This window comes from Pecten maximus, chromosome 5 (assembly GCF_902652985.1).
Source record: "Pecten maximus chromosome 5, xPecMax1.1, whole genome shotgun sequence".
Lineage (NCBI taxonomy): Eukaryota > Metazoa > Mollusca > Bivalvia > Pectinida > Pectinidae > Pecten > Pecten maximus.
Genome location: NC_047019.1, coordinates 46,781,919 through 46,804,585, shown reverse-complemented (window position 1 = coordinate 46,804,585; position 22,667 = coordinate 46,781,919). Strand labels below are relative to the sequence as shown.

Here is a 22,667-nt window from a genome sequence, read left to right as displayed (position 1 = left end):
TGTCAGTTTTATATTCTACTGATAATCATTACAAATGTAAAGTTGACTGTATTTATTTTCAGTGTGCGACAGAACTACAAGTGTGTGATACCTCCAGTAGTGGAGGTCTCTGTGGAATACCTCAGGGCCAATGGTAAGTGTTTGTGGGTAGATTCTCCCTATCATCATATAGCCAGTATTTTAAGAGGCCACCATCCAGACAGTATCAAAGGGACAGATTGTCCCACCATCCAGACAGTATATAAGGGAATAGATCGTCCCACCATCTAGACAGTATACAAGGGGATAGATCGTCCCACCATCTAGACAGTATACAAGGGGATAGATCGTCCCACCATCTAGACAGTATATAGGGGACAGATCGTCCCACCATCCAGACAGTATCAAGGGGACAGATCATCCCACCATCTAGACAGTATATAAGGGGATAGATCTTCCCACCATACAGACAGTATATAAGGGGATAGATCGTCCCACCATCCAGACAATATATAAGGGGACAGATCGTCCCACCATACAGACAGTATATAGAAGGGGATAGATCGTCCCACCATCCAGACAATATATATGGGGACAGATCGTCCCAACGTCCCAAATATCCAGACAGTATGTGAGGGAACGGATTGTCCCTCCATCCAAACAGTGTTTAAAGGGACGGATCATACCATCATCAAGACAGTTTATAGAAGGGGACGGATCGTCCCACCATCCAGACGGTATTTAAGGGGACAGATCGTCCCACCATCCAGACAGTATATATAAGGGGACAGATCGTCCCACCATCTAGACAGTATATAAGGGGACAGATCGTCGAACCATCCTGACAATATATAAGGGGACAGATCGTCCCACCATCCTGACAGTATATAAGGGGACAGATCGTCCCACCATCCTGACAGTATCAAGGGGACAGATCGTCCCACCATCCAGACAGTATATAATATAAGGGGACAGATCGTCCCACCATCCTGACAATATATAAGGGGACAGATCATCCCACCATCCTGACAATATATAAGGGATAGATCGTCCCACCATCCAGACAGTATATAAGGGGACAGATCGTCCCACCATCCAGACGGTATTTAAGGGGATAGATCGTCCCACCATCCAGACAGTATATAAGGGGATAGATCGTCCCTCCATCCAGACAGTATATAAGGGGACAGATCATCCCACCATCCAGACAGTATTTAAGGGGACGGATCGTCCCACCATCCAGACAGTATATAAGGGGACAGATCCTCCCACCATCCTGACAGAATATAAGGGGACAGATCATCCCACCATCCAGACAGTATATAAGGGGACGGATCGTCCCACCATCCAGACAGTATATAAGGGGACGGATCGTCCCACCATCCAGACGGTATTTAAGGGGACAGATCATCCCACCATCCAGACAGTATATAAGGGGACAGATCATCCCACCATCCAGACAGTATATAAGGGGACAGATCGTCCCACCATCCAGACGGTATTTAAGGGGACAGATCATCCCACCATACAGACAGTATATTAGGGGACAGACCGTCCCACCATCCAGACAGTATATAAGGGGATAGATCGTCCCACCATCCTGACAGAATATAAGGGGATAGATCGTCCCACCATCCTGACAGTATATAAGGGGACAGATCGTCCCACCATCCTGACAGAATATAAGGGGATAGATCGTCCCACCATCCTGACAGTAAAGAAAGGGACAGATCGTCCCACCATCCAGACGGTATTTAAGGGGACGGATCGTCCCACCATCCAGACGGTATTTAAGGGGACAGATCATCCCACCATCCAGACAGTATATAAGGGGACAGATCATCCCACCATCCAGACAGTATATAAGGGGACAGATCGTCCCACCATCCAGACGGTATTTAAGGGGACAGATCATCCCACCATACAGACAGTATATTAGGGGACAGATCGTCCCACCATCCAGACAGTATATAAGGGGATAGATCGTCCCACCATCCTGACAGAATATAAGGGGATAGATCGTCCCACCATCCTGACAGTATATAAGGGGACAGATCGTCCCACCATCCTGACAGAATATAAGGGGATAGATCGTCCCACCATCCTGACAGTAAAGAAAGGGACAGATCGTCCCACCATCCAGACGGTATTTAAGGGGACAGATCGTCCCACCATACAGACAGTATCAAGGGGATAGATCGTCCCACCATCCTGACAGTATATAAGGGGACAGATCGTCCCACCATTCTGACAGAATATAAGGGGATAGATCGTCCCACCATCCAGACAGTATCAAGGGGACAGATCGTCCCACCATCTTGACAATATTGAAGGGACAGATCGTCTCACCATCCAGACAGTATATAATATAAGGGGACAGATCGTCCCACCATCCTGACAATATATAAGGGGATAGATCATCCCACCATCCAGACCGTATCAAGGGGACAGATCATCCCACCATCCTGACAATATACAAAGGATAGATCGTCCCACCATCCAGACAGTATCAAGAGGACAGATCGTCCCACCATCCAGACGGTATTTAAGGGGATAGATCGTCCCACCATCCTGACAGTAAAGAAAGGGACAGATCGTTCCACCATCCAGACGGTATTTAAGGGGATAGATTGTCCCACCATCCAGACAGTATATAAGGGGATATATCGTCCCTCCATCCAGACAGTATATAAGGGGACAGATCATCCCACCATCCAGACAGTATATAAGGGGACGGATCGTCCCACCATCCAGACAGTATATAAGGGGACAGATCCTCCCACCATCCTGACAGTATATAACGGGACAGATCATCCCACCATCCAGACAGTATATAAGGGGACGGATCGTCCCACCATCCAGACAGTATATAAGGGGACGGATCGTCCCACCATCTAGACAGTATATAAGGGGACAGATCATCCCAACATCCAGACAGTATATAAGGGGACGGATCGTCCCACCATCCAGACAGTATATAAGGGGACGGATCGTCCCACCATCTAGACAGTATATAAGGGGACGGATCGTCCCACCATCCAGACAGTATATAAGGGGACAGATCGTCCCACCATCCAGACGGTATTTAAGGGGATAGATCGTCCCACCATCCAGACAATATATATGGGGACAGATCGTCCCAACGTCCCAAATATCCAGACAGTATGTGAGGGAACGGATTGTCCCTCCATCCAAACAGTGTTTAAAGGGACGGATCATACCATCATCAAGACAGTTTATAGAAGGGGACGGATCATCCCACCATCCTGACAGTATATAAGGGGACAGATCGTCCCACCATCCAGACAGTATATATAAGGGGACGGATCGTCCCACCATCCAGACGGTATTTAAGGGGACAGATCATCCCACCATCCAGACAGTATATAAGGGGACAGATCATCCCACCATCCAGACAGTATATAAGGGGACAGATCGTCCCACCATCCAGACGGTATTTAAGGGGACAGATCATCCCACCATACAGACAGTATATTAGGGGACAGACCGTCCCACCATCCAGACAGTATATAAGGTGATAGATCGTCCCACCATCCTGACAGAATATAAGGGGATAGATCGTCCCACCATCCTGACAGTATATAAGGGGACAGATCGTCCCACCATCCTGACAGAATATAAGGGGATAGATCGTCCCACCATCCTGACAGTAAAGAAAGGGACAGATCGTCCCACCATCCAGACGGTATTTAAGGGGACGGATCGTCCCACCATCCAGACGGTATTTAAGGGGACAGATCATCCCACCATCCAGACAGTATATAAGGGGACAGATCATCCCACCATCCAGACAGTATATAAGGGGACGGATCGTCCCACCATCTAGACAGTATATAAGGGGACAGATCATCCCAACATCCAGACAGTATATAAGGGGACGGATCGTCCCACCATCCAGACAGTATATAAGGGGACGGATCGTCCCACCATCTAGACAGTATATAAGGGGACGGATCGTCCCACCATCCAGACAGTATATAAGGGGACAGATCGTCCCACCATCCAGACGGTATTTAAGGGGATAGATCGTCCCACCATCCAGACAATATATATGGGGACAGATCGTCCCAACGTCCCAAATATCCAGACAGTATGTGAGGGAACGGATTGTCCCTCCATCCAAACAGTGTTTAAAGGGACGGATCATACCATCATCAAGACAGTTTATAGAAGGGGACGGATCATCCCACCATCCTGACAGTATATAAGGGGACAGATCGTCCCACCATCCAGACAGTATATATAAGGGGACGGATCGTCCCACCATCCAGACGGTATTTAAGGGGACAGATCATCCCACCATCCAGACAGTATATAAGGGGACAGATCATCCCACCATCCAGACAGTATATAAGGGGACAGATCGTCCCACCATCCAGACGGTATTTAAGGGGACAGATCATCCCACCATACAGACAGTATATTAGGGGACAGACCGTCCCACCATCCAGACAGTATATAAGGTGATAGATCGTCCCACCATCCTGACAGAATATAAGGGGATAGATCGTCCCACCATCCTGACAGTATATAAGGGGACAGATCGTCCCACCATCCTGACAGAATATAAGGGGATAGATCGTCCCACCATCCTGACAGTAAAGAAAGGGACAGATCGTCCCACCATCCAGACGGTATTTAAGGGGACGGATCGTCCCACCATCCAGACGGTATTTAAGGGGACAGATCATCCCACCATCCAGACAGTATATAAGGGGACAGATCATCCCACCATCCAGACAGTATATAAGGGGACAGATCGTCCCACCATCCAGACGGTATTTAAGGGGACAGATCATCCCACCATACAGACAGTATATTAGGGGACAGATCGTCCCACCATCCAGACAGTATATAAGGGGATAGATCGTCCCACCATCCTGACAGAATATAAGGGGATAGATCGTCCCACCATCCTGACAGTATATAAGGGGACAGATCGTCCCACCATCCTGACAGAATATAAGGGGATAGATCGTCCCACCATCCTGACAGTAAAGAAAGGGACAGATCGTCCCACCATCCAGACGGTATTTAAGGGGACAGATCGTCCCACCATACAGACAGTATCAAGGGGATAGATCGTCCCACCATCCTGACAGTATATAAGGGGACAGATCGTCCCACCATTCTGACAGAATATAAGGGGATAGATCGTCCCACCATCCAGACAGTATATAAGGGGACAGATCGTCCCACCATCCTGACAGTATATAAGGGGACAGATCGTTCCACCATCCAGACAGTATTTAACCTGATGGATCGTCCCACCATCCAGACAGTATATAAGGGGATAGATCGTCCCACCATCCAGACAGTATATAAGGGGACAGATCGTCCCACCATCCTGACAGTATATAAGGGGACAGATCGTCCCACCATCTAGACAGTATATAAGGGGACAGATCGTTCCACCATCCAGACAGTATTTAACGTGATGGATCATCCCACCATCCAGACAGTATATAAGGGGACGGATCATCCCACCATCCAGACAGTATATAAAGGGACGGATCATCCCACCATCCAGACAGTATATAAGGGGACAGATCGTCCCACCATCCAGACAGTATATAAGGGGACAGATCGTCCCACCATCCAGACAGTATATAAGGGGACAGATCGTCCCACCATCTAGACAGTATATAAGGGGACAGATCGTCCCACCATCCAGACAGTATATAGGGGACAGATCGTCCCACCATCCAGACAGTATATAGGGGACAGATCGTCCCACCATCCAGACAGTATAATATAAGGGACACCTCACTCGATTGTATCCTAGGTGTATAGTAGAGGTTTGGGGATTGTCTTGTTAAATGGTGTTTTTTGTGTGTTCTTTTCAGCATTAGATGTTGAAGGCATTTTCCGGAGATCAGCTAATGCTCGCACCTTAAAAGAAGTCCAGAAGAAATTCAACCAAGGTAATACATATTCACAGTTGTAGGGCTGTTGGTAATTAACATTTGGTCCACAGTTGTAGGACTGTTGGTAATATATATTCCGACCCAACAGTTGTAGGTCTGTTAGTAATTTATGATCCAACTCTACAGTTGTACGATTGTTCATAATACAATGAGGTCAACAGTCCTACAAATGTGAGGCTAGAATATACATTATCAGTGACCAGTGATCTGTTGTAGGCCTACCTGTAGACTTTATTATCTGTATACCATGATCTGTTGTAGGCCTACCTGTAGACTTTATTATCTGTATACCATGATCTGTTGTAGGCCTACCTGTAGACTTTATTATCTGTATACCATGATCTGTTGTAGGCCTACCTGTAGACTTTATTATCTGTATACCATGATCTGTTGTAGGCCTACCTGTAGACTTTATTATCTGTATACCATGATCTGTTGTAGGCCTACCTGTAGACTTTATTATCTGTATACCATGATCTGTTGTAGGCCTACCTTTATTATCTGTATACAATGATCTGTTGTAGGCCTACCTGTAGACTTTATTATCTGTATACCATGATCTGTTGTAGGCCTACCTGTAGACTTTATTATCTGTATACCATGATCTGTTGTAGGCCTACCTGTAGACTTTATTACCTGTATACCATGATCTATTGTAGGCCTACCTGTAGACTTTATTATCTGTATACCATGATCTGTTGTAGGCCTACCTGTAGACTTTATTATCTGTATACCATGATCAGTTGTAGGCTACCTGTAGACTTTATTAGGTCACCTGAGACGAAGTCTCAGTTGACCTATTGCAATCGCCTTTTGTCCGGCGTCGTGCGTCGTGCGTCGTGCGTCGTAAACAATTTACATTTTCAACTTCTTCTTAAAAACTGCTGAACTAAATTCAATGAAATTTTACAGGAAGCTTCCATGGCTGAGGGTGAACCAAAATTGTGAATTATATGGTCCCCACCCCCCAGGGGCCTGAGGGGCGGGGCCAAAAAGGGTCAAATTGACTAAAACTTCAAAAATCTTCTTCTCTACTCTCAGATAAGGTGGAATCAAACACTCTTCATAGATGAAAGGGTCTTAAGGTGCTTTACCAAAATTGTGAATTTCATGACCCTGGGGTCTCATGTTTGCCCCTGGGGAGGGGGTAAACTTTACTATAGTTTATATAGGGAAATCACATTTTTGACTATTATTTGTTGGATTTGTATTGGAATTCATTCTAACTTGTATCAAATTATCAGCATGGGATGACAGTTTGATGGTATGTACATGTTGGCCCTAGTTGACCCCCAGGGGCTGGTGGGCGGGGCCAAAAAGGGTCAAATTGACTAAAACTTCAAAAATCTTCTTCTCTACTCTCAGATATGGTAGAATCAAATACTCTTCATAGATGGAAGGGTCTTAAGGTGCTTTACCAAAATTGTGAATTTCATGACCCTGGGGTCTCATGTTTGCCCCTGGGGAGGGAGTAAACTTTACTATAGTTTACATAGGGAAATCACATTTTTGACTATTATTTGTTGGATTTGTATTGGAATTCATTCTAACTTGTATCAAATTATCAGCATGGGATGACACTTTGATGGTATGTACATGTTGGCCCTAGTTGACCCCCAGGGGCTGGTGGGCGGGGCCAAAAAGGGTAAAATTTACAAAAAATTCAAAAATCTTCTTCTCTACTCTTAGATATGGTAGAATCAAATACTCTTCATAGATGGAAGGATCTTAAGGTGCTTTACCAAAATTGTGAATTTCATGACCCTGGGGTCTCACGTTTGCCCCTGGGGAGGGGGTAAACTTTACTATAGTTTATATAGGGAAATCACATTTTTGACTATTATTTGTTGGATTTGTATTGGAATTCATTCTAACTTGTATCAAATTATCCGCATGGGATGACACTTTGATGGTATGTACATGTTGGCCCTAGTTGACCCCCAGGGGCTGATGGGCAGGGCCAAAAAGGGTCAAATTGACTAAAATTTCAAAAATCTTCTTCTCTACTCTCAGATATGGTAGAATCAAATACTCTAAATAGATGGAAGGATCTGAAGGTGCTTTACCAAAATTGTGAATTTCATGACCCTAGGGTCTCATGTTTGCCCCTGGGGAGGGGGTAAACTTTACTATAGTTTATATAGGGAAATCGCATTTTTGACTATTATTTGTTGAATTTTTATTGGAATTCATTCTAACTTCGTTAACATTATCAGCTTGGGATGACAGTTTGATGGTATGTACATGTTGGCCCTGACTGACCCCCAGGGGCTGATGGGCGGGGCCAAAAAGGGTCAAATTAACAGAAATTTTAAAAAACTTCTTCTTACAGCCCAAATAAGGTAGAATTAAATACTCTTCACAGATCGAAGGGTCTTAAGGTGCTTTACCATAATTGTGAATTTCCTAGCCCTGGGGTCTTGTGTTTGCCCCATGGGAGGGGATAAACTTTACTATAGTTATAGGGAAATCACATTTTTGACTATCATTTGTTTTATTTGTTTTGAAATTCATTCTTTCATTCAAATTTACTGAAATATTTCAAAAATCAGGCGACCGTTAAGGCCCATGGGCCTCTTGTTATCTGTATACCATGATCTGTTGTAGGCCTACCTGTAGACTTTATTATCTGTATACCATGATCTGTTGTAGGCCTACCTGTAGACTTTATTATCTGTATACCATGATCTGTTGTAGGCCTACCTGTAGACTTTATTATCTGTATACCATGATCTGTTGTAGGCCTACCTGTAGACTTTATTATCTGTATACCACGATCTGTTGTAGGCCTACCTGTAGACTTTATTATCTGTATACCACGATCTGTTGTAGGCCTACCTGTAGACTTTATTATCTGTATACCACGATCTGTTGTAGGCCTACCTGTAGACTTTATTATCTGTATACCATGATCAGTTGTAGGCCTACCTGTAGACTTTATTATCTGTATACCACGATCTGTTGTAGGCCTACCTGTAGACTTTATTATCTGTATACCATGATCTGTTGTAGGCCTACCTGTAGACTTTATTATCTGTATACCATGATCTGTTGTAGGCCTACCTGTAGACTTTATTATCTGTATACCACGATCTGTTGTAGGCCTACCTGTAGACTTTATTATCTGTATACCATGATCTGTTATAGGCCTACCTGTAGACTTTATTATCTGTATACAATGATCTGTTATAGGCCTACCTGTAGACTTTATTATCTGTATACTGTGATCTGTTATAGGCCTACCTGTATAGGTTATTATCTGTATACCATGATCTGTTGTAGGCCTACCTGTAGACTTTATTATCTGTATACCATGATCTGTTGTAGGCCTACTTGTAGACTTTATTATCTGTATACCATGATCTGTTGTAGGCCTACCTGTAGACTTTATTATCTGTATACCATGATCTGTTGTAGGCCTACCTGTAGACTTTATTATCTGTATACCGTGATCTGTTGTAGGCCTACCTGTAGACTTTATTATCTGTATACCATGATCTGTTGTAGGCCTACCTGTAGACTTTATTATCTGTATACCATGATCTGTTGTAGGCCTACCTGTAGACTTTATTATCTGTATACCATGATCTGTTGTAGGCCTACCTGTAGACTTTATTATCTGTATACCATGATCTGTTGTAGGCCTACCTGTAGACTTTATTATCTGTATACCATGATCTGTTGTAGGCCTACCTGTAGACTTTATTATCTGTATACCACGATCTGTTGTAGGCCTACCTGTAGACTTTATTATCTGTATACCACGATCTGTTGTAGGCCTACCTGTAGACTTTATTATCTGTAAACCACGATCTGTTGTAGGCCTACCTGTAGACTTTATTATCTGTATACCATGATCTGTTGTAGGCCTACCTGTAGACTTTATTATCTGTATACCATGATCTGTTGTAGGCCTACCTGTAGACTTTATTATCTGTAAAACATGATCTGTTGTAGGCCTACCTGTAGACTTTATTATCTGTATACCATGATCTGTTGTAGGCCTACCTGTAGACTTTATTATCTGTATACCATGATCTGTTGTAGGCCTACCTGTAGACTTTATTATCTGTATACCACGATCTGTTGTAGGCCTACCTGTAGACTTTATTATCTGTATACCATGATCTGTTATAGGCCTACCTGTAGACTTTATTATCTGTATACCACGATCTGTTATAGGCCTACCTGTAGACTTTATTATCTGTATACCATGATCTGTTGTAGGCCTACCTGTAGACTTTATTATCTGTATACCACGATCTGTTGTAGGCCTACCTGTAGACTTTATTATCTGTATACCATGATCTGTTGTAGGCCTACCTGTAGACTTTGTTATCTGTATACCATGATCTGTTGTAGGCCTACCTGTAGACTTTGTTATCTGTATACCATGATCTGTTGTAGGCCTACCTGTAGACTTTATTATCTGTATACCATGATCTGTTGTAGGCCTACCTGTAGACTTTATTATCTGTATACCATGATCTGTTGTAGGCCTACCTGTAGACTTCAGTACTGAGGGAGATGTTCACATTGCAGCTGTCATCCTTAAAACCTTCCTCAGGGAGCTGCAGGAGCCCCTCCTAACCTTTGACCTTTACCAGCCAATCGTCCGCCTTCACAGTAATGACAAGATTTTTAGCAGATTTAAAAGAATACATTTTTAAGATTGTTTGTGTTTCACATAGCTTACTACACTCTATCTATATGGTTTAACAACTGATTGTCTGATATTTAACGGTAACTGGCATATCATTTATTACTTCAGACCAAGATGAAGAGCGACAAATGGTAGAGGTCCAGAGGATGCTGAGGGAAGAACTACCAGAGGACAATTATATTGTTCTGAAATATATCCTCCAGTTCCTGACAGAGGTATGTCATGTTCTCCAGTTGATGACATTCATATGACATGTCATGAATTTAAAGGCAAATCTCTGGTTATATTTCATCTTACCGAAGTCTGTTTAGTCTGATACTCCTGGTTTTTCATTAATACCATAACAAATGTAGAGCACCATAACAAATTCTTAAAGATCTTCCAAATCATGTCATATGTCCCATCTGTCTGTAGACACAACAATCTGCCAGCTACCCCTCCTAAACTACTGAGGGGATTTCAACAAAACCTGCTGGCCATAATCCTTATACACTGTAGATGTGCATGATCTATATTGGGTTTCCGATCTGTTAGCCAAGATGGCCACCACAGCCTCTTATTGGCTAAAAAACCAATTCGCTAAAACTCTTTTACTATTCAATGGAATTCAATAAAACTTTGTGGGAAGGATGGTTACAAGATGAAGTTTAATTTTGCATAAATAAAGTTGATATTAAAAATAAAATGACTGCCATAGAGATAACTTCAGATTGGTCAAAATTTATATATTGTCAGATTTTAATGAAATTTATTATGTAAGTGTAGTATGGCAATGGCGGTGTTTATTTTTGGGGGAAAAAAATGGCTGCCATTTCTTGACCTCTAATTGGTGGAAATTTAGATATTGTATGATTTGGTGAAATTTGATATGTATGTGCAACCTCAGTTTCACATTTTAAGGAAATGGCCACCATTAACTGGCTTCTGATTGGTCAAAATTTGCATATTTATTCGTTTTCAATGAAATAGGTTTGTAGGAGTAATACGGCACTGCGAAATCAATTGAATGGGTGTTGTTGCCATATAGGATCCACATGGATGCTTCTGATTGGTCGATATTTAAATATTGTCCAATTTTGATGAAAATTTGTATACAGGGGTATTATGGGACTGTGAATTCAACTGTATGGGTTTGGTTGTCATAGTAACCACATGGAAGCTTCTGATATACAATGTATATGCAATTGGAAACTTAACTAAACTGACCATCAGAAATCCTTATACATTGTAGATGTGTTTAATCTATAACAGGTAGATTTACTTCCCTGTTTAAGAAATCTATATTGACCCAGACCCTGTGTTACAAGACTACAATTTTTCATCATTCTACAAATAACTTCATAAATGGCGTGGGGTAATGAGTTGCCCTCCAGACAAGTTTCTGATGGTCTCTAGATGTACAAACAACTTATTAGCTCTCCGGTGTCAGTATCTGTAGACAGCTAGGTTAAAGTTTAAATAAAACATTATTGAGGATACAGCTTAGTTATTTGACATGTGTGTCCCGTGTGACAAGACTTTTCCATCGGTACTACATTTGTTGACCTGATGACCTTGACCTTCTTAAAAAATTTAACCTTGACCTTAGTATGTCAAGCGTATGAGATAGAGCTTTCGTATTTGACATGTTTTCCTTGTTGTGACACGATCTTTCCATTTGTATTACATTTGTTGACCTGCCGACCTTAACAATGACCTTGGACCAACTTTTAAATAATCAGTTCCAAATTTCAGCCCACGCAGTGAGTTATGTTGTTTTCTGACAACTCTTGTTGTTTTTCCATCCAAGATGACCACCAGAGCCTCTAAGTGGCTAAACTATTTTGAGGCATAACTTTTGTTGTATCTGGGGTATCAAAATGGAATGGTTTAGTATAAGACACTTTCTGAGATGAAATTTTAAAAAAATGGACAATATCCACAAATGGCCTCCCAGTGGAGGTTTCTGATTGGTTGAAATTTAAATGTCCGTTTTTTGTGTAATTGGTATATTGGTGTGTATGACATGATAAACCCAATGCTGAAATTGGTTTTGTATTTGGACAAGTTACAGGTTTCTGAACATTAACAGTTGGTGAAAATTTAGGTATGACCTGATTTTGCTGAAATTTGGTTAATAGGGGTTTTGAGAAGCTTGGTTGCGATCATAATGAAATGAAAGCTTCTGATTGTTCAAAATTTAAAGGATGTATCCTTTGCTGAAAATTGGTACAAAGGGTTTGAGGGGTGCTGAACACAGCGGCAACAGTTTTGAAAAAGTTTGGTTGCCATGGGAATGAAATGGAATCCTCTCAATGGTCAAAGATTTTAATTTTGTCCAATTTTGATGGAAGATGGTATATTGGTGAATTAAGATACTACAAATTTGTGCCTGTTAGATATTAAAAAATTCCTGCCATTTTGGTATCTTCTGATTGAGGGAGATTTAGATGTTCAATTTCAATGAAATATGGTGTTTAAAGGTATTATGACTCAAGGAACAATATTGTGGTTTCTTACGCTTCATTATCAACTGTAGGGGGTAGTTTGGGGGACTTCTGTAACAGGGCCCCGTTACAATAAACTTCTGTTGATATCTGTTATCATAACACATTGATTCTGCTTACTACATCTTGAATGATTGATATTTATGGGAATATTGAGAATAACTTCCAATCTTTTTTTTATTATTTTCAGATTGTTGCACATTCCGAGGAGAACAAAATGACGTCCATGAACCTCTCCATTGTTTTTGGGCCAAACTTGTTATGGCCGAAGGGCCAAGCTTCCTTGTCTGCTATGGGATATCTAAATAGCTTCACCAAGTACCTTATAGACCACTACCGGGACCTGTTTGAGAGCTGACTGTGGGGGCAGGACTGACACAACTCTAAATATGTCTTATTTTCTCTACAAACTCTCGGTGCAGGCTGGTCAACACTGCTTGTTTCAAATAGTTTAAATGTATTAATACTGTAGAAGTGTTTTAACATGTGAAACACTCACTTTGTTGATTATAAGTCTTTTCCTGTGTATAACACTTTGCTGACAGTATCTTAGAATGTGACAATAAAAGGTGGAATCACACTTAACATTTCTCTGTTTAACTGTGCAATCATCATAGTATAACAAACAAGTGTGTACCCAGTAGGTCTAAATACCCAGTAGAACTAAATACCCAATAGGGATGATTATTATTGATGTTATTGTTATGTCTTGAAAAACAATCTCTTTAACAAAAGGATTTTTTACTTTTTCTAATTCCAAGACCAATTTAGATACATCAGAATTGTACCCTGTATAGACAAATTTATTGTACCGTCCTTTGATACAGAATAGGAATCATGTCATCGCTTCTTCTCACGTGATATAGAATAATTATTATACATGTGTAGTTTGTTATAGACCGTTGTATTTTTATTATCCAATCATTTGATATGTTAAATTATCAATAGTTTATAAAAGTTTGTTGTGCAGTGTAACATAGAACGATAGCCAAATACAATACTTGTGTACATGTGAAACAGACGTGCCAAAGGTGACGAGATGCATGTACTAGACGTGTTTAATTGACCCCAGGATAACAGAGCACAAACAGCGTCAAACTAACATTCCAAAATCTTTACTTAGAACGGTTTGTGATTGCTAGATACATTTTAACTGCTATATGTCATACTAGGTCATGCTTTTTAGGTCACATGTGTACAGGTGATGAGGTCACATGTGTACAGGTGATGAGGTCACGTGTACAGGTGATGAGGTCACGTGTACAGGTGATGAGGTCAAATGTGTACAGGTGATGAGGTCACATGAGTACGGGTGATGAGGTCACATCTGTACGGGTGATGAGGTCACATGGGTATAGTTGATGAGGTCACATCTGTACGGGTGATGAGGTCACATGTGTACGGGTGATGAGGTCACATGTGTACGGGTGATGAGGTCACATGGGTATAGTTGATGAGGTCACCTTGATAGCAACATTGCAGTCTTTTTTGTACAACTCTCATTTACCGTTGTTAATGTATTCAGGATATCCTGACAGCTACATTATACAATAAGAAGGTAGTGGCAACTCATTCTATGTGTTCCTTTACCAGATAAACTAAGCAAACAAATTGCCACTGTTTTAGCCTGCTTTCAATTCTACCTTGCTATAGGTCCTGAGTGAGGATCAGTAAGGATTGAGGACTACCTTGTTGTAGGTCCTGAGTGAGGATCAGTAAGGATTGAGGACTACCTTGTTGTAAATCCTGAGTGTGGATCAGTAAGGATTGAGGACTACCTTGCTGTAAATCCTGAGTGTGGATCAGTAAGGATTGAGGACTACTTTTTAGGTCCTGAGTGTGGATCAGTAAGGATTGAGGACTACCTTGTTGTAGGTCCTGAGTGTGGATCAGTAAGGATTGAGGACTACCTTGTTGTAAATCCTGAGTGTGGATCAGTGAGGATTGAGGACTACCTTGCTGTAAATCCTGAGTGAGGATCAGTAAGGATTGAGGACTACCTTGTTGTAGGTCCTGAGTGTGGATAAGTAAGGATTGAGGACTACCTTGCTGTAAATCCTGAGTGAGGATCAGTAAGGATTGAGGACTACCTTGTTGTAGGTCCTGAGTGTGGATAAGTAAGGATTGAGGACTACTTTGCTGTAGGTCCTGGGCATGGATCAGTAAGGATTGAGGACTACCTTGTTGTAGGTCCTGAGTGTGGATCAGTAAGGATTGAGGACTGCCTTGCTGTAGGTCCTGAGTGTGGATCAGTAAGGATTGAGGACTACCTTGTTGGAGGTCCTGAGTGTGGATCAGTTAGGATTGAGGACTACCTTGCTGTAGGTCCTGAGTGTGGATCAGTAAGGATTGAGGACTACCTTACTGTAGGTCCCGAGTGAGGATCAGTAAGGATTGAGGACTACCTTGCTGTAGGTCCTGAGTGTGGATCAGTAAGGATTGAGGACTACCTTGCTGTAGGTCCTGAGTGTGGATCAGTAAGGATTGAGGACTACCTTGTTGTAGGTCCTGAGTAAGGATCAGTAAGGATTGAGGACTGCCTTGTTGTAGGTCCCGAGTGTGGATCAGTAAGGATTGAGGACTACCTTGTTGTAGGTCCTGAGTGTGGATCAGTAAGGATTTAGGACTACTTTTTAGGTCCTGAGTGTGGATCAGTAAGGATTGAGGACTACATTGTTGTAGGTCCTGAGTGTGGATCAGTAAGGATTGAGGACTACCTTGTTGTAGGTCCTGAGTGTGGATCAGTAAGGATTGAGGACTACCTTGTTGTAGGTCCTGAGAGTGGATCAGTAAGGATTGAGGACTACCTTGTTGGAGGTCCTGAGTGTGGATCAGTAAGGATTTAGGACTACCTTGTTGTAGGTCCTGAGTGTGGATCAGTAAGGATTGAGGACTACCTTGTTGTAGGTCCTGAGTGTGGATCAGTAAGGATTTAGGACTACTTTTTAGGTCCTGAGTGTGGATCAGTAAGGATTGAGGACTACATTGTTGTAGGTCCTGAGTGTGGATCAGTAAGGATTGAGGACTACCTTGTTGTAGGTCCTGAGTGTGGATCAGTAAGGATTGAGGACTACCTTGTTGTAGGTCCTGAGAGTGGATCAGTAAGGATGGAGGACTACCTTGTTGGAGGTCCTGAGTGTGGATCAGTAAGGATTTAGGACTACCTTGTTGTAGGTCCTGAGTGTGGATCAGTAAGGATTGAGGACTACCTTGTTGTAGGTCCTGGGCATAGATCAGTAAGGATTGAGGACTACCTTGTTGTAGGTCCTGAGTGAGGATCAGTAAGGATTGAGGACTATCTTGCTGTAGGTCCTGGGCATGGATCAGTAAGGATTGAGGACTATCTTGTTGTAGGTCCTGGGCATGGATCAGTAAGGATTGAGGACTACCTTGTTGTAGGTCCCGAGTGTGGATCAGTGAGGATGGAGAAGTACCCTGCTATATATAGATGCTTTATTTGAGACTGCCATTCCTGTTGTTGGGTTTATTACTTCATTACTTTCCTTGGGTTTATACAATAAGACTTGTAATCGGTTTGTGTCAGTCCCCCCTTAATTTGCCCCCGAGATATGGGTTTTCATGTGTCATCTAAGTCTTATTTCACATTTTGAGTGATTTGTTATAGTTACGTATTACATGTATCTGTGCTAAGACATATTCATATTGTTAGATTTGAACTTACTATAATTGTTTAGTATAAAAAGGCCCTGTCTGATTCATTAGAAAACAATTTATCTTCACATTACTGTATTGTACTGAATAAACAATGTAATGTAGCTATTTGTTAATACAATAATCCCATTGAGGGATATATTTATAAACAAACTTGTCTTGTTTTAGTTGTTATTGTAATGTTATACAAACCTTTGCTTCTTTAGTTATTTAACTGGATAGAAAGCATTGTTCTGTTTGGTCAGTACTTCAAGTTATATCAACTGCAGTGTTGATTACATCATCACTGCAGTTTTTATCATTTATCATGTTTTCCTGTTAAAAATGCAATAAATGTTTTTGGTAAGTATTGATCTGAACAAGAAAAAAAACATGATTTAGTTGAATTCAGAGCTGGTGTACTCGATGGCAGTGGTGTTTGTAGAATCCAAATAGAATCTCCTGGTCCAAAGGAATGCCATACCATGCCATCTGTCCGTCTGTCCGTCCGTCAGCAATTCAATTATGCAGTCAGATATCAACAAGATCTTTGATGAGTTCGAAATTGGGAATTATTCAATAGTAACTTTTGCCCTTCACATAATATTATTGTTGGACCTTGTGAACACAAACGAGTAAATATCAACCAAGTTTGATGAAACTTATGTCACCATATATTGACAAGATCTTGGACAAGTTCACAAAGAGGTATTGTTTGATAGTAGCTTACAGAGTAATTGCCCTTTGTAATAATATTTTTACTTTACTTGTGAACATGATAACTGGAGTAAATATCAACGAAGTTTGATGAAAGCAAGTCTGTTTTCCATTGATGATGTTCCTTTTTCAGAGCAAAATTAAGATTTGGTTGAATAAATACTTCATGGTTCTGTCAAAATAATATGTTCATTAGTTCAGTCAATTTACTCAAAATATAACCCAAAGCAAGACATAATTTCAACAGAATTATTTTCTTGGTTTTTGGAATGATGGGTTCATTGCATAAAGGGAGAAAGCCTACCGAAATCAACCTTTGACTCTAGCACTATATCAGACTTCCGACACTATATCATACCTCTGTCACTATATCATACCTCTGTCACTGTATCATACCTCTGTCACTATATCATACCTCTATCACTATATCATACCTCTGTCACTATATCATACCTCTATCACTATATCATACCTCTGTCACTATATCATACCTCTGTCACTATATCATACCTCTGTCACTGTATCATACCTCTGTCACTGTATCATACCTCTATCACTATATCATACCTCTATCACTATATCATACCTCTATCACTATATCATACCTCTGTCACTATATCATACCTCTATCACTATATCATACCATAAAGCAGACTAGTGAAAAAAGGCTCAGCGCGGGAATCAGTCACATAACCATGACGTCATCTCTTTGTGACGTTACCGGAACGACAACTAGACGGCGCCATTTTGAAAGGACTGATCAACGCAATTTTAGTGTTTTCTCCGATGATCTCTATACAATAAGCTAATGCCAAGTGAGTATTTCGCCAAAAACTAAACTGAAGATTGCGGAAATGAGTAAATATTTAACTTCTCTTCGAGGTAAGCCAACAACAAATGGCTAGAGCGTACAGTTCGTATATATATAGAGAATACATGATCAGTGTCTTAAAATATAAGCTGTATTTTGGCGAGGGTAAAGAAAGACAAAAGTCGAGCAACTAATACAGCTTATGTTTTAAGACACTGACCATGTATTCTATTTGTCCTGCAACAGTAAAAAAAAATAATCATCAAAAATACTCATTTTAAAGTGAAACGGTGTCGAAAATGATAGAAATATGTTTGCCTTTTAAACGTTGTTTCACTATGAAGTAGGTCAGTCGAACTAACGCACGTGCTAATTCCAAAATACAGCTGTTTTCCGTCACTGCCGTATACAGAAAAAATATATACGGTGGGTGTATTCCGACAATGCGGCTGCAGTTGCAGGATAAAACATTCGATCACGTCACTACTAATATGTGTCAATACCAGCCGTGCTTGACAACCATAGTAATTGTGGATTTGAATATATCAATTGATTGAAAACGTTAAACGTATTTAACAGAAATATTGAGGGTTTTTTTTCTTTTTGTTAACAATACTGGTATCTTTACGTAGATTCACTGGAACTATATGATCTTAGCAACAACAGCTGATGTAGTTACCAACGTCGCAACACATTCCGACTTTTATTTTCTTCATAACGTATTTCTACGATGGTAATACATGCACTGAACAGTGTTTTATTGAGTTTACGGTGGTATGAACGCAATGGAATACAGACATTTTCAATAACGCGCTATATAGAATATCTATGTATGTTGATGTGTGACACCCCAATGTCCTGTTGAACGAAAGAGGGCATAACAGACCGCCCTGTTACACTCCAAACCTTAATGTATACATGTGCATGTTCCATGTCTATATGTGATCATTTGTAATTTACTTATGTCTTGATAAATGGACAGATTGCCTCAATTTACTTGTTTGTACTGTTGTTATTACTACTTGACAAATTTATTAATATCAATATATATAGATAATAATTTATGGCTGGAAATTGCACGCCATTTTCCTGATAACAGTTTCTTAAGGAATGAAATTTATTTTTTCATTCATGAGGTCAGAATAACATTGGTTTCTGGACATATTCCATGCATCATTTTGACTGCGTATACGGTAGTATGCCCGCAGTTGGCAACGAACTTTTTCTATGGTTAGTGCGTTAGCAGTCAAAATGAGGTACAAACCTTATATTTACATCAAAGAAAACGTACGAAGAAAATTAAATTCAGGCTGTGTTGCGACGTTGTAACTACGGCAACCGTGGTTGCTAAGAGGATATAGTTTCAGTGAACCTACGTAAAGACACTGGTCAGTATTATTAACTAAACTAAAAGAAACAACTCAACATTTTTGTTTTATAACTTTTACGGTTTTAATTAATATTAATAGATATATTCACAATTCCACAATTTCTGTCTCAGATTAACTATGGTTAGTTGTCAACCACAGCGTATATTGGCACAGAATTTCTAGTGACGTGGTCAAATGTTCTCTTGGAACTGCACGCTTCAGCCATCTGTTGTTAGCTTACCTCAAGAAGTTAAATTTTCACTCATTTCCGCAATATTCAGTTTAGTTTTTGACAAAATACTCACTTGACGTTAGCTTTTGTTTGTTTGTTTTTGTTTTTGTTTTTGTGTTAGTTTTAGTTTTTATCATCGGGTAACAGGAGAAAACGCTAAAATTGCGTTGATCAGTCCTTTCAAAATGGTACCGATTCCCGTGCCTATCAATACGCTGAGCCATTTTTCATTGTGCATGCTCTAATTTATTCGCAATCAGGGTTTCTTAAACTGTAGAAGGGGAAAATGTAAATATATATGTGATTGAACACCAGAGCGAGACGCAATGGGAAGAGCACTGGCTGACAAAATGAAAGCGCCTTAGTGTTTACAGCAGCTTGGCTCAGCGTGTGAAAGATGAGCGAGATCTTACCAGAAAGGCCAAGTCACTATTTGTCAAACTAGATGCAACTACGAATAATTGTGACTTTCCAAAGTTAGACATGGAATACCAGTTTGAACTTTAGTAGTCACTTTGATGACCATTTTTCAAGTTTTTTCAAATAATTTTGCAAAATGTTTCTATCGTTAGTGTTTCTGATTTCTCTGAGAGACAACAGCGACAGGGAAGGGGAGAGCTTTCTGATTTTGAGCCCTTCCAAGATTAGCTTAATCAATTAATTAGTGAAAATTTCATTTCTCATTTGTTGCAAAACCTGTGATTATATCATCTTTAAATTAGGCCAGTTGGAGGAGATATAAGAATTACAGAATTTCATTAAGTTTTGTCAAGTTAGTTCTTCCTGGAATTATTATATCAGGATTTTAAAATGTTGTTAAAATGTGATTAACCTAATCGCCGTTTTGAACAACGGGGCCCTGGTAATTAACATTCCTGAAGTGATTTATTTAATATTTCCGTTAGAGATGTAAATATAAGCTTTCGTAATTCTCGGGGTTTTCGATTTCGGGGTGCATCATGGTCCTTGAGAGTTGTTCAGCTATTTCTGTTGTACGATTTATCTCTTCAAATTGTTGGATTATGTCCCTTGTTTGGTAGGTCTCCTGGAGGCTCTTGGGTAAAAACATTGCCGGAGAACTTTGCAAGAACTTCTGTTTGTCCTTGTCTCTCACAGCGATTTTCTGGTTATCTCCATTTAAGCCTTTGAGGTCTGAAATACCTGTTTTGATATTGACATATTTCCAGAATTCCTTCGGTTGTTCTTTAATGTCATGTGCAATCTTTTTCTCTAGCTCTCGTTTGGATTTTCTGACTTCCTGCCTCAGTTGGTTCGGATTTTTGCATATTTCCTTTTTTCAGTTCTGGTTTCCAAGTAGCGTTGCCATACTCGTGTGTTTTTTTGTTTTTTTTTGCTAATCTTTTTCCAAAATGATTCTTTTAGTGGTATGTTATCCTTGTTGTTTTCGTGGTGGCCACGAGGCTTGTGTTTTGGAATATATTTATCTAATTTTATCATGATCAAATCAGTAATGCTTTTGTACATTTCTGCACTATTTCCTAGAAATACCCCTGACCAGCCATCTGGCATATCTCCTTGCATACCATTGTACAATCTATTGTTTCACTGTGAGTCTTTTGTTTCACTGTAAGTCTGTAGTGTTTCACTGTAAGTCTGTAGTGTTTCACTGTGAGTCTGTAGTGTTTCACTATGAGTCTATTGTTTCACTGTGAGTCTGTAGTGTTTCACTGTGAGTCTGTAGTGTTTCACTGTGAGTCTTTTGTTTCACTGTAAGTCTGTAGTGTTTCACTATGAGTCTATTGTTTCACTGTGAGTCTGTAGTGTTTCACTATGAGTCTGTAGTGTTTCACTGTGAGTCTGTAGTGTTTCACTGTGAGTCTGTAGTATTTCACTGTGTATGAAGTGTTTCACTATGAGTCTAGTGTTTCACTGTAAGTCTGTAGTGTTTCACTGTGAGTCTGTAGTGTTTCACTGTGAGTCTGTAGTGTTTCACTGTGAGTCCGTAGTGTTTTACTGCGAGTCTGTAGTGTTTCACTGTGAGTCTGTAGTGTGTTTCACTGTGAGTCTGTAGTGTTTCACTATGAGTCTGTAGTGTTTCACTGTGAGTCTGTAGTGTTTCACTATGAGTCTGTAGTGTTTCACTGTGAGTCTGTAGTGTTTCACTGTGAGTCTGTAGTGTGTTTCACTGTGAGTCTGTAGTATTTCACTGTGTATGATGTGTTTCACTATGAGTCTAGTGTTTCACTGTAAGTCTGTAGTGTTTCACTGTGAGTCTGTAGTGTTTCACTGTGAGTCTGTAGTGTTTCACTGTGAGTCCGTAGTGTTTTACTGCGAGTCTGTACTGTTTCACTGTGAGTCTGTAGTGTGTTTCACTGTGAGTCTGTAGTGTTTCACTGTGAGTCCGTAGTGTTTTACTGCGAGTCTGTAGTGTTTCACTGTGAGTCTGTAGTGTGTTTCACTGTGAGTCTGTAGTGTTTCACTATGAGTCTGTAGTGTTTCACTGTGAGTCTGTAGTGTTTCACTGTGAGTCTGTAGTGTTTCACTGTGAGTCTATTGTTTCACTGTGAGTCTGTAGTGTTTCACTGTGAGTCTGAAGTGTTTCACTGTGAGTCTGTAGTGTTTCATTGCGAGTCTGTAGTGTTTCACTGCGAGTCTGTAGTGTTTAACTATGAGTCTGTAGTGTTTCACTGTGAGTCTGTAGTGTTTCACTGTGAGTCTGTAGTGTTTCACTGTGAGTCTGTAGTGTTTCACTGTAAGTCTGTAGTGTTTCACTGTGAGTCTAGTGTTTCACTGTAAGTCTGTAGTGTTTCACTGTGAGTGTGTGGTGTGTTTCACTGTGAGTCTGTAGT

At 40.6% G+C, this 22,667-nt stretch overlaps 2 protein-coding genes across 2 annotated transcripts in view; one reads left to right on the top strand and one right to left on the bottom strand.

Moving 5' to 3' along the window:
* Window positions 1-16,901, top strand: part of LOC117328192 (rho GTPase-activating protein 1-like) — a 43,090-nt gene extending 26,189 nt beyond the window's left edge. The window contains 8 exon segments of the mRNA XM_033885609.1: window positions 63-133; window positions 5,847-5,924; window positions 10,425-10,553; window positions 10,699-10,805; window positions 13,267-14,774; window positions 14,907-15,086; window positions 15,714-15,848; window positions 16,026-16,901. Of these exon segments, the coding sequence (XP_033741500.1) occupies window positions 63-133; window positions 5,847-5,924; window positions 10,425-10,553; window positions 10,699-10,805; window positions 13,267-13,434 (553 nt within the window). The 3' untranslated portion in view covers window positions 13,435-14,774; window positions 14,907-15,086; window positions 15,714-15,848; window positions 16,026-16,901.
* LOC117328489 (involucrin-like) lies at window positions 14,724-17,219 on the bottom strand. Its single transcript, XM_033886025.1, has 3 exons — window positions 17,151-17,219; window positions 15,482-16,511; window positions 14,724-15,346 (listed from the first exon to the last, which is right to left on the bottom strand). The coding sequence occupies exons 1-3, from the start codon at window positions 17,217-17,219 to the stop codon at window positions 14,724-14,726; spliced, it is 1,722 nt and encodes a 573-aa protein (XP_033741916.1).
* Window positions 17,220-22,667: the final 5,448 nt, after the last annotated feature.

Bases quoted from the DNA above. Each gene is read 5' to 3' on its own strand.
- LOC117328489 (XM_033886025.1), bottom strand. From the start codon at position 17,219: ATGGCATGGTATGGCATTCCTTTGGACCAGGAGATTCTATTTGGATTC. The intron at 16,512-17,150 runs GTACACCAGCTC...TATATATAGCAG, and splicing joins ACAAACACCACTGCCATCGA to GGTACTTCTCCATCCTCACT. The intron at 15,347-15,481 runs GTAGTCCTCAAT...ACCTCCAACAAG, and splicing joins CACTCAGGACCTACAGCAAG to GTAGTCCTCAATCCTTACTG.